The 17,297-nt window shown below is 36.8% G+C and overlaps 1 protein-coding gene across 1 annotated transcript in view; it reads left to right on the top strand.

The window, feature by feature from the left end:
* The first annotated feature begins 2,362 nt into the window (after positions 1-2,362).
* Positions 2,363-17,297, top strand: part of Hs6st (heparan sulfate 6-O-sulfotransferase) — a 75,837-nt gene continuing 60,902 nt past the window's right edge. The window contains exons 1-2 of the mRNA XM_074090456.1: positions 2,363-2,860; positions 13,966-14,199. Of these exons, the coding sequence (XP_073946557.1) occupies positions 2,672-2,860; positions 13,966-14,199 (423 nt within the window). The 5' untranslated portion in view covers positions 2,363-2,671. The remainder of the gene's footprint in view (positions 2,861-13,965; positions 14,200-17,297) is intronic.

Below are 17,297 nucleotides of genomic sequence, written 5' to 3'. Positions count from 1 at the left end.
CGACAAAGACAAAAGATGTTATTATTAATTAGAAGAATAGTCTTATATTATAAAAGGATATAAAATCACACACAATGATTATAAAAGGAGAATATACATAGCGAAGGACGGATTTAAAGTTAGCAGAGCGAGGAATGTAAGGGGGGGGAGAAGATTAAGATCATACAAGGAGGATGACAGCTTCGAAGATTCGAAAAATAAATGATCAAATCAAGACCACAGAACAATAAAAAAAATGTGTTCTGCGGTTATCACAGTCACACAAAGAGTTGTCTCTCACTCGAATCTTGTGAAGGAAAACAGGAGTACAGGAGTCACTTAGTCTCTGTCTACATAATTCGTTGACGTAGTTGCTTTATTAGCGTAGTGACACGGAATCACCAAATTGAAAGAACCAAGGTTTGTCGGGAACGTTATCTTGATCATTACATTATCTACATCTTGTCCATTGAGCGAGCGAGCCATTCAGAGTCCAGCCGATCCGAGAGCGTTTTCTCTTAGCTAGAGAGGTCAAATCGTGAGAATAGACTGGCCAGCGAAAGCTGTCCACGCATTTTTTACGAAACTTTAGTCTGGTATCATTTTTAGGGGTCCGGAGCCAAAATGACAAAAACGGAACCCTTATAGTTTCGTCAAGTCCGTCTGTCTGTCTGTCCGTCCGTCCGCATGTCACAGGCATTTTACTCGTAAACTACAAGATGTATATATCAATGAAATTTGGAGTACAGATGTCTTGTCAAAGCCGCTATTTAGTTTTGTAGTTAAATTACAAAAATAAATATTTATAGGGGGGCACTCCATACACGTAACAGATATTTTTTTAACTCGCATCAACGTGTGGCACATAGTTCGACAGCTCTTTTGAAAAGATAGTAAGGTTTCTCAAAAACTTTTTTGATTTAAGTGAAGATTTTCGGAAATAATCGCTCCCAAAGTAGCAAAAATTATGTCCCTCTATCTTGTAAACCGTTTGTCCAAAAAAGATGGAAAGGTAATGCTTAATAAATACTTTGAACGAAAATTGGTTTCAACATGATCGGATATACCGATTTTGGGTTATTGCCGAAAAACTGCGCTTCTCAACAAAAGGACGTAAGTGCCGTGAAGATACGCTCTTTTTCTGGTAATAGATTTTAAGACTGTATAAGTGTTTTAATTGTGTTATAACACACATAATATTAATTGTTTTTTTTTTTCGTAATGGCTACGAAACCCTATCTTGGGCGTGTCCGACACGTTCTTGGCCGGTTTTTGACTGTCAAAATTGACATTATTGTCATTCTAACCCGGTTTATGATAGATCATTTTGATATTTCTGCTTTAAGAAATAAATTAATTATTTTTTGTTTAATTCAACCTCCTACCATCCTCAAAACCGAAAATGTTATAAGATTATGTTAGAATTAAAATGTTAGAAGATATATGTATAATTCAATGCAAATCTGAGGCCATATTGCCTAACGTTTCTGACGCTCGTGATCGCAATCAAATGACAGATTTCGCATACAAAAACAGTCATTTGATTGCGATCGCGAGCGTCAGAAACGTTAGGCAATACGGCCTCTGGTCAAAATAGTCCAAAAATTGATGCGTCTGGACTGTACGTAAATGGGCACTGACAAAGGTCATAAAATTTTCCAACGGACTACTAAAGTGCATCATCAACTTTCACACATTACTAATAATGAATGTTGATGCAGCTTGAAGTCTCGAGTATAATTTAATATCTGGAAAATTTAAATAAATGTCTAAGTATCAAGTACAGCAAGGCTACTACGAAACTCGAAACTGTAAGTTTGTGTCGTGCGGTCTAACATTTATACTATTTAATAGGAGAGCGAGAGGGACGGTACGATACGAACTTCGAGTTTCGTAGTAGCCCTGCTGTAACGCGGCGATAGAGCGATAGTATTTTGCAGTACGGAAACGTATGAACTAACGTTCGAACGCAGCGTCATCTGAATTCCGTATTCGGAAACCTTATCAGGAAACCGTGTATCTGTTGCCAGCCTAATACTTTTGACAGCTTATAAAAACTACCAATATCTACCAATTTTTTTGTAATCGATATTTTTAAATTATGGTTGACAACACTGCTAGGCAGTGCTGCCATGGTGCGGCCATAATACAACTACAGCAGCAGGGCTACTACGAAACTCGAAGTTCGTGTCGTGCGGTTCCTCTGACACTTACACTATTTAATACGAGAGCGAGAGGAACCGCATGACTCAAACTTCGAGTTTCGAGTTTTGTAGTAGACCTGCAGAATGAAAAACGAAGTACGTTTTAGTGAAGATAGAGGTAGAGCAAATATAAGCGAGACCGAGACAGGCTGAGTAGAGCAAGTAGAATAGAGGTGAGGCGAGGCGGCGAGGTAGTCTAGTTCATACATATTACTTATCGGGCAGTTCGCGACTTCGTGTTGTGTTTGTTCGTCGGTTAATCGTGGGCATAGAAAGTAGTGGTCTTATTGGTGCTACGCTTTATTTACGAACACCCATTCATATTAAATAAAATGCGTATATCAAGAGAAGAATTATTTTTTGAACTTATAAGATGTAATTTATGGAGAATCTAACAATGTGAAATTAATGTTACATTTTGTTATGATGTGATGAAGAAGGGTATAACACAAAACTCTTGTGCTCCTATATCTTTATGAAAATGAGACATGCATCCTACCGAAATGCAAAAAAGTGTATCAGTGCAAGTAGATAGTGATTTCGCTTTGCTACTACCGAGTGGTGTCTACGAAATAAAAAAAATGGAGCCAAGATCAAAATTACGAAAAGTAATTCTGTTCTGTTTACTACTGTCTCTGTTCGGGATGGTTGCTTTCGGATACTTCTGTCCCGATCAGGTGAGTCGTTCTTAAGTTTGATTATCAGAAACACACTGTAACAAACTTCTTCTTGGAAAGTGAACCTTTATAGTAATCAAAATAACCTGTGAGTACTATTTATTTATTAAGCATCAAGGGAATTTATAAGTTCTAATAAAACATTAACCTTATAAATATTCCTTTGGTAAAATATTATATATTATGTGTTAAATTAAGTACTAACAACAGCACTAGAAATGAACATAATGTTAGTTAAAGTAGGATAAATAAACCTAGGTATTTTATAGTTTTGAAACAAAAGGAAGACCCCTGCAAAAGACCATATTGCCTGCGCCTATACATATTATTTTGCTTTGGCACATGCCACCAGGAATCTTTGTTTTGTTCGACAACAACTAGAACTATCAACTGACAGTGTTTGGTGTATGGTTTGTCTAGATCAGTGTTTTTCAAAAATAATTGACGACCCCCTGCTTACCTCCACTTAAAGTTACTTGTATCTTACGTGGATTATACAAACATTGAATAATCAATTATCATACACAATAACGGTAAGAGTATTTAAAAGATACTGTGACCCCCTTAAGAAGCATTGGCGAGCCCCCGGGAGTTGCGACCCACATATTGAAAAACACTGGTCTAGATTGTTAATTTTTTTTTTGTCTTATATTTATAAATAAGAGAACAAATATTATAGTAAACTAACCTAAACTAACACAGTATATACATCATAACTGAACTGAAAAAGTAGCAACTAAAAATTTAACACATTAAGTTACAAATAAATGAAAATAGTAGGAGAATTAAAATTAATTTAAAAATACAAAACTATCGCAGTTGGCCCGCGGCAAGGATCCTTGTTAATTACAATGATTTTTCTTAAGCAAAAAGATTCAAAACTATGCCTAACTCACTATACTATACTATACTATATATATATATAGCTATTATGTACTGTTTTATTATTATAGAATAATTTACAGCACAAGATAATAAAATTATATCAAGTAATTTTTTAAGTTGTACAATTATGAGTTTACATACATAAAAAAGAACTAACCTAAGATAACTTAACTAACTGTAACAATGAAAATTATAAAAAGAATACCCCGTCTAAAAGATCTGCCTGTGGCAGGGTTCCCATGACGCTGGCCGCATTACCCCTGAGATCTGCTGGGATAAGTACGCGCCAGCTCTTGGGTCCCCAGAATATATATTTGTTTACTTGTCCCTCTCTTATTGGAAAACAATTGTTGCTTGCTCTTTATGACTGCCTGCTAACCCTTTGAGCGAAATCAATACTGCTGTGCTATTTTTATATACATTTTTTTTATTTTTTTATTGTGTATAAGTTTGTCTGCTCAAGATTTTATTTTAAGCATAATGGTAGGTTTATTTCTCAACTTGCACCTTTTTGACCATACATGACTTGTGAACCGTTCTGCCAGATTTGTGTTCCTTAATCTTTCAGAGAAATGTTTCCAAGGTGCAATAACTATTTACTCAGTGCCATAAGTGATACTATATAATGATTTTTACAAGATTTTAAAAATAAAACATGCCAAGCTCTGCAACACATTTTTTATGCTTTCATAAACTACAAATTAAGCAATGATCGTCCGAAAACCTTAGGTAACTCCTATGTAATAATGTGTGGACTTTTATGATTGGTTTTTTGGAGTCTTTTTGCATTTTTTATTTCAACTCCAAATTTGATACTTTTACGGGTATGCCGTGAAACCATACTTAGCCATACCATAGTTTTTCTGTGCATCCATGTCTCAGTTTGTATTTTGGGGTTTACTAATGTTTCGGCAAATAATGTTTGGCAACCTGTTTCATTTCGCAACTTTTCATTTCCCAACTGTATAATATTTCTGAAACTGTTAATATTTCAGGATTTTTATAAAACTAACCTAACCTAACCTAAAGGGTTCTACACAATGGCCCTGAAATAAATCCTGAAATATTTACAGTTTTAGAGTTTGCGAAATGAAAACTTGCGAAATGAAACAAGGTGCCAAACGTTACGTAGCGAAAAGGCAGTACTCGGTATTTTGGATTTGGACTTTTGCAATTTTCACTTTGCAAATATCAGTATTAGAAAATGGGGTGCAGTAAAGTTTGAGAAAGTGCAACCTTGGTAGAAAATGGTAGGTGATAAAGAATTTTTTATTTTTTCTTGATTTGCCTACTATCCACATCCACACTAATGCGAAAATAAATATATGAAGAACTGGTTTAAGACGATACTGAGGGGACCTGGCAAAAGAAACGTCTTAAACAGGAAGTTATAATATAAGAATAAGGGGCTGTTTCACCATTCATTGCGAATGCGCGCGCGTGTGCGTGTGTGTATGTGTGTTTGTTTGTGTGTGAAAGTTGTATTAATTATGTGAAAAAAATTGTGTTATTTCATGTATTCGTTTATTTAGCATAGGAGACAACAAAGATTATAAATCAACATTACGGTTCTTAACATAATTTTACCTACATAATGAGCGAATGAAATCTAAGTGTAGGTAGGTACAAAACAATTATTAGCCAATCGCTTAGTCACGGCTACAAACTTATCTGGACAGGCGTAGGTGTCGCCAGAATCGCGTCCCCTTGCGTAACATTATTTAGAACGGCATGGTTAGCCCCGATTTTTTTCACCCGATACATAAGTTGGTAACAATAACATTGTACGACGATGCAAGGTGGGTAATATATAATAATATAATTTTAGATGGCGTATTAAGCGGGACGCGATTCGTAGGTATTTACCGTGAAAAAATGTATGAAAACAGGACTAAAGTTGCAGGGACCTGCGTAAAATGGCGTAGGTATTCGGGCGGGAAATCGTATAAAACGTGATCGTATTAAGAGGGTTCTACTGCATCTGTTTCAATCATAAACTGCTCAACCAATTTAGATGAAATTTGGTATGTAGATTTGGTATAAGATGTAGACTTCACAATTTTCATCTCTCTTTCCCCAAAACTAGACCCGCGAGATGCCGGGTAGGGAAGGGAGTGCAATACCTTTTCGGTGAAAACAACGGACGTCTACAAGCGCCGGACTGGAGTCTGTCGCGCCGAGGGGAGGTGGCGATGCATCCGGCGAAATTAAGTCGCCGAACAAGTGTCCGGTGCATGTGCACACATTCATTGTAAGCCATACCATACAGATTACCAGTTAAATTACCAGAAAATATTGGACACGAAGTGGACACGTATTTTTATTTTGTCAGTCAAACAAAAAATTACAAAGATCAAGCGTGTCAAAGTTAAGAAATTGGGGCCCGTGACGTCCTTCCTTACTCGCTATCACCTTATTCTTCCTGTCTTTTAAACGGCCCGCATTAATTCTTTTTCTGTTTGGTGCCAAAATATTATTGTAATGTACAACTGTTTATTCTACATAAAACACTTGAAATCATACTACGAGTACAACTATAATTATTGCTGTAATCATTGTTTTTTCGGGCATAAGTATACTTATATTAAATATAATGACCCGGATAACTCACGTCTTAAATCGAGTTTAGTTCGACATGTTTCGGGCTAATCCGTAGCCCTTCGTCTTCGGAGCAACGCGACTCAGCGGCTGCTGCAACACGCGCACTGCGCGCCGCCACTCTGCTCGCGCGACTACCCGACGAAACTGACACCGGCACACAACTACCCGCGTTTTCATCATCATTACAACTGTCAAATGTAGGGTAGCACACAGCACTAACAACATCGCTCTGTAAAGGTACGTTCACACACACCGATGACGCAGCACGAGTATTTAACACCGTTTTCCAACTCGGAGGTACCGTCCAACCACTATCCCGGTTGAAATTCGGCCGACGACTAATCTCGATGGCTTCACGCACTTTCCGCGGAATGAAAAATTTCTCTCTCGCAAGTACAGATACCTTATCAAATCTGATATAGTGCGTCGAATCCGAGTTCATTGAGTGCTCGGCCACAGCAGACCCCTTGTCGTCCGGTTTCCTCATACTGCGTATGTGCTCCGATACCCTTGTGGAAACGTTTCGTCCAGTCTCTCCAATATAGCTCTTGCCACAGGCACAGGGAATCATATATACCCCTGAGTGGCCCCGGGGTATATATGATTCCCTGTGCCTGTGGCAAGAGCTATATTGGAGAGACTGGACGAAACGTTTCCACAAGGGTATCGGAGCACATACGCAGTATGAGGAAACAGGACGACAAGGGGTCTGCTGTGGCCGAGCACTCAATGAACTCAGATTCGACGCACTATATCAGATTTGATAAGGTATCTGTACTTGCGAGAGAGAAATTTTTCATTCCGCGGAAAGTGCGTGAAGCCATCGAGATTAGTCGTCGGCCGAATTTCAACCGGGATAGTGGTTGGACGGTACCTCCGAGTTGGAAAACGGTGTTAAATACTCGTGCTGCGTCATCGGTGTGTGTGAACGTACCTTTACAGAGCGATGTTGTTAGTGTTGTGTGCTACCCTACATTTGACAGTTGTAATGATGATGAAAACGCGGGTAGTTGTGTGCCGGTGTCAGTTTCGTCGGGTAGTCGCGCGAGCAGAGTGGCGGCGCGCAGTGCGCGTGTTGCAGCAGCCGCTGAGTCGCGTTGCTCCGAAGACGAAGGGCTACGGATTAGCCCGAAACATGTCGAACTAAACTCGATTTAAGACGTGAGTTATCCGGGTCATTATATTTAATATGAGTGAGTCTCACGGTAGTTTCATGTTCATAAGTATACTTACTTATTCCATCAGAAGTAGTATTACGAAGTGGTGCATTCGGCAACAAACGTCCGAATTGCTTAAAAATATCTGAACATTTGAATAACATTGTAGATACTCGTATATGTATGCCTGGCTCTCGAAATCCAAGATGGTATAACTCAAAATTCCACTCCCGAGCCCGATTTGGACACACTTCGTACTTTCGCAGCACGGTTTTGCCCGAGACAAAGAATAAAAATGCGGCTTTACTTACACTTAGCGGCGGTTTGTGCAACTCTGCCACATATGGCGAAGGCAAGTCGCCCTGGTCGGTCTGCGGCCGGGTTGCGACTTGAATTGATAATTTACGGGATAACACCTGGCTGGGACCAGCATCGCCTACAGAACTGAATAATTGCTTCGCAAGATCACGCGTGATAACGCTACAGAAGATACCAACGAAATTCGCATAAGAATAAACCCAACTGTTGAGTATTTCGGAAACAGGGTATTGCTAGTTTCAGTTACATTATTTACTAAAAAAAACCGTGAAAGGGTTAGCTGGGTTACGACACAGTACAGATAAAGGGTCACTTTCTGTACTGTGGTTACGATACGGATATCGGGTAACATTTGTAAGGAACTTAGACCACAAACATCAAGCTCGGCTTCGTAAGCATTAGTCAACGTGCTTGTTGCAGGTTTATGTTCCTTTTTGGACCTTGTCTGCGAGCGAAATACCGAAATAAATGCCATGACGATTTTTCGATTCAGTGATCTGTTTGCGAAAGGCACGTATTTGAATATCGAAATTTAAAATATCTAAAGTTAAAACGTCGACGGTCAAAATATCGAGAATAAAAATATCGAATGATCTAAATCTACTATCATTATATCAACGTCTGGAATTCCTAAAACCGAAATATCGAACGGCTAAATTTAGATATTTTAAATTTCGATATTCAAATACGTGCCCAACGATTTGTTAGAATAATGATTGCGAATAAAATATCTAACTAAACGCACTATATTTTACTGATAATAGTTGCGAATAATAAAATAATCTACTGGTAAAATAAGCGAAAAAAATAAACGCGAATATTATAAAACGCTTCATGAAAAATCGCTATATGAAAAAAAAGACGAATAAATAAATTTTCGATCGTGGAAAACCGCGATGTGAAAAATAGCTAAGTAGTCAAAAAAATGCGTTTGTGAAAATTATCAAATGCTTGCTACACATGTAACGATTATATCGTGTTGAAAAGATCTCAATCAGGGCACCTATGCTAATCGCTTTTTCTTCGAACAGCTCCCTCTTGAGCTTGGGCCGTACTTCTCCTTGTGCACTCTTTCGTTGAATAAGAAGGGAGCGAAAACACTGTGGTAGGTACAGCCGAAATGAGCGATTGCCATCCTCACGCGACGATAAAACTGCGCAAACGCAATCAACAACGATTTGTCTAATATAAATTGCACCTGCCACCGATGAACGATAATCTGCAACGATTTGTCATACACACGATTGATAAATCTGCGCAAATCGGTTTGCACAGATTAATCGCCACGATATATCGTTAATGTGTAGCAAGCATAATAAATCGGAGCTATACTCGAAAGGTTTAGGTAATTAATTAAATGAAAACAAAACAACATCAATTGGTATTTAAATTATTTATATTCTCCCATTTAATTATCTAAACATTTACGTTTCTGTATTGAAATAAATTTGTCTAGTTTGTATTACAATGATAGCTAAGTAAAGTGTTTAAAATCCTTGAATGTGCCAAAGGCAGCTGAAGTTTGTTTACATTTAGTTAAATACCTGTACTCCGTGACCTAAACCTTTCAAGTATAGAGACTGAAAATTTGACAGATAGTATTCCTTAAGGGTAACGGTAGTGCACTAAGCGATTTTTTCAACATTTCAGTGCGATAGGGAATAAAAAGGGAGTGAAGTGTCCCATGATATTTATGACATACACTTTGTTTTATTACAGTTGTGTCCTTCGTTTCAGTATCAACTACTTTACCATTATTGTTAATTTCACTTTCCCCGGCAACGAAGATGCGGGCAAAAACTTGTTTTATTTAAATTATTATATTTAGACATTTTCACTTGTAATTTATGCTATTATGGTTAATTAGAACCAGGCAGCCATTAATCCCAGACGGTAGGTACTAGACTAATAGTACTGTAGGGACTAGGCTGTAGACCGCTGGCGGGTGGTAAAACTGACCACCTGGCAGGTTCGATTGACTTTATTATGTATAATAATAGTATTTTTATATTGTGTGATTCTACAATTAGATTTTAAAAGACGATTGTCAGCGGTATACGAGTACGTGGAGCGCAGATTGCTCCCGACGGCCTGAGGGACTGGATCTATCTTTGTAAAGTATTATTATAACAAATAAAACAAGATACTGAAGAAATATCCTTTTTATTTAATTGAGTTTAAAGCCACGCGCGTAGATTCCATGTACCAAGCTCATACTTAGCTACAGTCCCCACAGTACCGTACCTATTCTAGTCACAGGAGTGTGGACTTCTTTCAATACTCTTCAACCGCTTTGTTCTATACTAATTGCCGCACTAGTGCACTTCAGTTAATAAATTAATCAAGACTAAGTACATATTTTTAATCGTAAGATTTTCCACCTACTGACTTAAAAACAGTTACTACAGTTGTTTCTAAACTCTGCAGTAAATGAAAATATTATCGGGATTCGCTTGAATTAAAGAACTGTTTACGTTACAACGGCTCGAAGCCCTCCAACATGTAACGCAGGGGTTTGCCGACAGCTCATTGTGTCATATTACGAATATGCGGCAGCCCTGTACCACTTCATTAGTAGAACAAATAGCGAGAATGAGGTTCAGGGGTTGAGTTGAGGTTGAGGACTTGAGGCGCTTTGTCTCGCCACGCAACTTCGGCTTTCATACTGTGCTAGACGGATTAAACAACGCGTTCCTAACCTACGTTTATAAACAAATAAAGAAAACCCGTATAACGACCGTTTAACAACTCTCACAAAGACTAAAATAGTTTTTATGTATTTGTTAGAAAGAGAAAAAAAATGCTCTTAAGTGATTACAGTGATTAGATTATATTAGTGATATTATTTCCAGTATTGGTCAGAATTACCCGAAATAGGTGTCAATTCATTTTCTTTTTTGCTTATAAACTTAATATATTGTTTAGTCAATATTAATAGAGTGTCTGAATAAAGTGCATCACGAACAGCAGCCTTTACTCAACTCAACACCAGTGTTTATCGCAGACAAAGCATATACTCTCTACATCTATATTTTGTAATTAGTGAACGTTGATCTTGTGCAAACGGAGTGCGAGTTTTATGTGCGCGAAAAGGGTGCGCATTTTTTCACATAACTTCTAAGTCCTATTATCGAAAGTCTGAAAATGTTTCTAATTTTTTTTAATACTAACGATCGAAACTCATAATCATCAGAATTCATAATATCACTAATCATACACTTTTTCATACTAATATTGGTTTTCATATATTTTCTTATACTATTATAACGATCGAAACTCCTGATCATTCTACGCCAATATTCATAACTTTGTTAATAATAATTAAACTCTTTATTCAGACAATTACATAGTCCATGTTGTAAGTTACAAAATCTTATACCTAAAATATTAATACTAATATTTGTTTTCATATATTTCTTAATCATAAGTTATTTATCCGCATTATTGACGCACAGGGACTTGGAAAATTTTCGATGGTGCCAAATGATGCATTTATGGAAGGACTCCGTTAGGTACGACGACGAGCGAAGCGAGGAGGAGTGTTAGGTAGAACTGTGACCCTACAGCGCGCGAGCCGAGCGAGTGAAGCGAGCGTTCCGCGTCAGCAGCCGTCGAAGCGCCAGGACTGACCTTATTTTTCAAGTAGTACTAAATAATAATATAAATAATTAACGATATAAGTAAAACTTATTTTGAATAGGTAGTTACCGTTACGAAAAACAATATGAGTTCAAATGTTTTCTTATTAATGCCATTATTAATAAGAACATTATGATACCTATTTGTCTGTTATGAAGGAAAATTTTCTGAAAAACAACATTATGAGTTGAGATGTGTTCTTAGTTCTTAGTAATGACATAATAAGTTAAAAAAGATATGAAGTCTGTTATGAGTTTATATGTCAATAAAAAAAAATATGAACAAAAAAGTATGAGGAGAAAAATTATGAAGTGATTATTATGAATACAAATCGGTAGTAAAATAAAAAAATACGAATAAGATTTTTATGAGAGTCAATATGGACCCGCGCGAAAAACATTGTTGAGTTCGCTTGCTCCGTACGTTGGAGCTATATTCTATTTAATCTCAATCCATCGGTCATATCCTGTCCTCCCCAAACAACAAAATGAGTAACTTAAGACAATGATTTGATCACGACGCACAATTTTTCTTTTTTGATAGCCAGCAATTTAGTTGCAAAGCCTATCTCCATCCCCAAAATCGATTGATTGAGTGGTCACGTTTATGTAGAGTTCCCGGCTCGTGAGGTACCGCCGGGGCGGGGCGGCCGCTTACGAACGTACAACATTATACCTACCTATCTCACCGTAGCCTAGTATTGCAATTAGCAATTGACGTTCGTTAAACCTTTTAAATCAAGGGTTCCTTGTTGTGTAGCATGCCATAAATAAAGAACAAAAGTACTGCTTATTATAAACTCGTTGAACTAAGAAACGAAGTGGATGATGAATAAGTGGTTAAACCTATTAAGTGATAATTTCTTACTTCAACGCGTTTATAAATAGTAAAGGGTATGTTTAAGAACGGGCTGCACCCATCTATTTAATGGATAAAACATTTTAAAGAAAATTTTGTATGTCAGAAAATATCTTGCCAGTGGGTTGGCTAAAAATTTACTCGCTAAACTCTGAAAGAAAATAATAAAAAAACTGCAACCGTCATACAAACTACATTTTTGCGGGTCAACCCTACATCTATAGGTATAGGTATAAATCCCATATATGTATAACCAATTTGCAATGAAAGAACTCTTATGTACAAATGGGTGAAAATAACTAATATCGACTTAGACCTGCCAACCCACTAAGGATTTATGCCAAAGAAAAAGAGACAACCCAACGTTTGTATTTTCTATAGGCTTCATGCTTTCGATTGTTATTTAATTTATTCGTTAATCATTGTGTTTTAAGAAAGCGAAAATTTCTTGTAGAGTAAAGACTTTATAATGTAACAAGGCATTTAATAGGACGAATTTTATTACACGGAGTAAAGTGTGGAGTGTCAGCTAGTAAATAAATAGTAGATTCATATTCAAAATACCATATACGGGACTTATCACGATATTTTTACACAAGTAATATTTACCTTGACGTTTCGGCAACGTTACAGTTGCCGTGGTCACGAGTAGACCACTCGAATCGAAGAATGAGTAGTCTACTCGTGACCACGGCAACTGTAACGTTGCCGAAACGTCGAGGTAAATATTACTTGTGTAAAAATAGCGTGATAAGTCCCGTATATGGTATTTTGACTATGAGTGAGAATCCCGAAAGTTTAAAACGTTATAAATAGTAGATTATTCAACAAGGGAGGAAAAGAACCAATATCACTCGAGATAAGCTCGGGTGCCAATATTTCGAGTGTGATATTGATGTTTTTCCCGAGTTAAACACTCTGCTTTTCATTTCAACTACAAGGAAAGTAAAAAAATAAACATAATACATAATGTAAGTATATGAGAAAAAAAATATGGAATAAAAAAAACTAAATTGATTAGAAAAAAAATGTGCAATTCATAGAAGACAATGTATCTTTTTTTTTAAGCATAGGTTGAAGGTCAATGTGGTCATTTAAAAAAATTAACTGACTTTATTGTTAGCAATAAATTATTTAACGAAATTTGAAATGTTCAAAATAATGATTAGAGACAAACAGTAGATAAAATAAGAATTTTAGTCAATTTATTTCTAAAATTAGTAAGTTATCATTATCAAATTGTAACAAGGAGTTAAGCTGTACAGAGATAGGCTGTGGGGACATATACCATTGTCATTTACCTACCAATTATTTTTTTCCTAACAATTTCTTAACTCTTTTGTTTTATACGTCTGCGTATAAGAAACTAATGAAAATAATTTAATAATATTTGACTTGCATTATAAAATTTGTAATATGTATGGCTAATTAATTAAGAAAAAATCTCAATAATTATATCATGTAAATGCCGTATAGGCTGAATACGTATGTGTTCCACTGACATCCAATGCCTTTTTATTTTTTAATCTATATCTACCCTTGGGAAGAAAAGTATACATTTAATCGAAATTTGTTATAGCCCTAGAGTGTCGCTGCTAGATGTCTTTGCCCATATGAGTTTGTAAACGTAGATGATATCTTGTGCAGGTCTGCGCGGTGAGCCCGCGGGAGCGCGCGGAGCCGCTGGCGCTGTCGTACGCGGAGGCGCCCGGGCGGCCGCTGCCGGACGCCGTGGCGCAGCGCGGCTTGTCCTACGACGAAGTACTTCACGACGACTTCCGGTTCGACCTCAACGCCCACGACGTCATGGTCTTCCTGCACATACAGAAGACCGGCGGCACATCCTTCGGGAAACACCTCGTTATGGATCTTGATCTCAAGGTAAGATTAGCATTCGTTTAGTTAGACATTCGTTTTTTAGCTAATTTTTCTTTCGATTTTGTAAGCAAGGTACGCAAAGTATGTGAATGAAATTGTAATATTTTATGTTCGTTACATATTCTAGCAATTAGTGATAATTTTCACGATATATTTGAGCTCCGAAGTAGCGTCCATAAATAATTTATTTTTCTAAGTACCAATATAAAATAAATAAATAATTACTTTGCATGGTTCATTTTGTCCTGTGCCGTTTATGTTTATGAGTATATATTTGTATTTATTTTCAAAAACTTTACATTAATTTTCTAAAACTAGGTACTTATGTAGTTCTCTATGAATTAGTAGTTATCTATGAATATCCAATGTGAGCAGAGCTTGCTCCTTATAAAATGTTCACAGTGTGGGCTCATTTTATATTAGTTAGTGACATAGGCAAGGGAGGCAGACATTAAAAAGAGTTTCGGGATTTTTGGTATTGGTTGTGCTTTAAGAGCTACCTTCATACCAAATTTCTACTTTCAAGGAAAACTGGAAGTACCCAATAGGTTTTGATTCCCCGGCAATTTGTGTGGAAGGAAACATCATCTCATACTGACTGTACCTATATTTCACTGCTCCACGCGTTCCAGAGAAAATGGTCTTAACGGACGTACGGGCGAGCAGACGGACACGTACTTAAAGACAGACAGACAATAAAGTGATTATATAAGGGTTCCGTTTTACGCAACTGAGTTATGGACCCCCAAAAAACTCGTAACTAACTAGCGTCAAGGGGATCCAAACGGATGAATTCACTTGTATCAATTTAAAACGTGAGATTAATGTGAATGGTAGATCCACTGTTCTTTAGTAGAATAGCATAGCAGATAGCAACTGGCCATATGAGTATACGGTAAGTTGAGTTTCTTCAGGGTTCTGGCAATGGTAGGATGTTTTTTCTTTTTTAAATATTGTTCTCCCACTTGTACCTAGAGAGAGCGTCTTATTGAGGACTACACGGAAACAGCCGGGTTTTTAATTAAGTACGTTTCGAGTTGCATACACCTAAATGTGATAAATTTCCAAGATTATTTTATCGTTGTTTGTTCCACTACTTTTAAGTTGAATGAAATATTAAATGAACCCTGAAAATCTATTGGAGCCGGAGCCGTGACAAGCATGTCAAGTGCTGGAGAGCTTAGTTTGATGATGGCTATTAAGGCACGGAGGCAACTCTATACATATTTAAAATCTATTGGAGCCAGAGCCGTGATAAGCATGTCAAGTGCTGGATAGCTTAGTTTGATGATGGCTATTAAGGCACGGAGGCAACTCTATATTTAAAATCTATTGGAGCCAGAGCCGTGACAAGCATGTCAAGTGCTGGAGAGCTTAGTTTGATGATGGCTATTAAGGCACGGAGGCAACTCTATATTTAAAATCTATTGGAGCCAGAGCCGTGACAAGCATGTCAAGTGCTGGAGAGCTTAGTTTGATGATGGCTATTACGTAAGGCACGGAGGCAACTCTATATTTAAAATCTATTGGAGCCGGAGCCGTGACAAGCATGTTAAGTGCTGGAGAGCTTAGTTTGATGATGGATATTAAAGCACGGAGTCAACTCTATATTTTCTAGACTTAAAACATCGTTTGTTATTGTATATATTCATTCCAAATAATCAAGTAATATTATAAACATTGACTGCAACAATCCTATTAATTAAAGATTAGTAGTTAAGAAATGTACGTGTTTTTTTTACTGAAATAAACAGCTTTTATTTATTTTTTATCCTGACTGACTGATCTATCAAGGCACAACAACATTTACGTATGTACTCGTATGTATGTATGTAAACTCTTTATTGCACATAAAAATAAAATAAAAATAAATACAAATACACAAAAAGGAGAGCAAAGGCAATAAATAGTAGAGTAAGAGGGTAGAGTAGTTAAGGGTATCATGTATATATAAAGTAAGAATATGACTGAATTACTGTTGATACATCAAGGCAGAGCTGAAATTACTGGAAAGGAGTTTAAAATTTTACATAGGGCGCCATTTATCACGTATGCGTGCAATAAGGAACGGAGCATTATAAATTCCCACGGGATAGGGCGTAAGTCAGCCAGTAATTATAAGGCTTTTTTTCTTGACTGCCATATCAGATTTCCTGCGCACTCGGAAATTCGAGAAAGTCAATTTCTGAATTTCGATTTCTTTTAGTGTTCGCCTTCCAACTGTGAAGAAGAGAGTTACTTGTATGAAACATCTGTAATTTTAAGTTGAGAAGATCGTATAGGTACTTTGCACTTATTACGTACTGAAAATAATTCATAATAATTCATTCATTTATTGCAGTATGGGTCTTTCAAGATGTTACATAATATACATATACTAGCTTTTGCCCGTGACTTCGTCCGCGTGGAATAGTAACTTTGAAAAGTTTAATTTATTTAGCATACCTATTCTGCCAATAATAGTACACAAAAACTTCTACGGTTTACCAAAAATAACCTATTTTAATACATTGCTATAAATATAAACTACTAGCTTTTGCCCGCGACTTCGTCCGCGTGGAATAGACTGGGAAGTTTAATTTATTTCGGATACCTATTCTGCCAATAATAGTACATAGAAACTTCTACGGTTTACCAATAATAACCTATTTTAATACATTGCTATAAATATAAACTATTTTTTTGTTCTTCCAAAATCCAATCAAAGATGTAAAATGAGATTTTGATGTCTGTGGCCATTTTTTTGGAGATAGTGGATCTGTGGGTCTTTTGACATGTTGACAACTATGACCAGTTACAGTTTTTTGCATCTGGCGAGATAAGGAGTTTGCGTTAAGAGAATCTTTACGCAACAATCCCTCTGGACAAAGATGAACCAAACGTGTTGATTGGGATATTTCTAACCTAGATATGCACAAAGCCTCATACCAAACACCAAAAGAAAGAAATACATTTATTCACAACACAACAATAGACAACATTACACTACACAAGACACAACAATATTATTAAGTACGATTATAATATTATGTGTCACTGCGGTTTTGAATCGGACACTGGCTCAGTATAGGTCAGGGATGGGGAAATAGCGGCCCACGGGC

The sequence above is a fragment of the Choristoneura fumiferana genome, chromosome Z (genome assembly GCF_025370935.1).
Source record: "Choristoneura fumiferana chromosome Z, NRCan_CFum_1, whole genome shotgun sequence".
Lineage (NCBI taxonomy): Eukaryota > Metazoa > Arthropoda > Insecta > Lepidoptera > Tortricidae > Choristoneura > Choristoneura fumiferana.
This window is presented reverse-complemented; position numbering and strand designations above follow the sequence as displayed.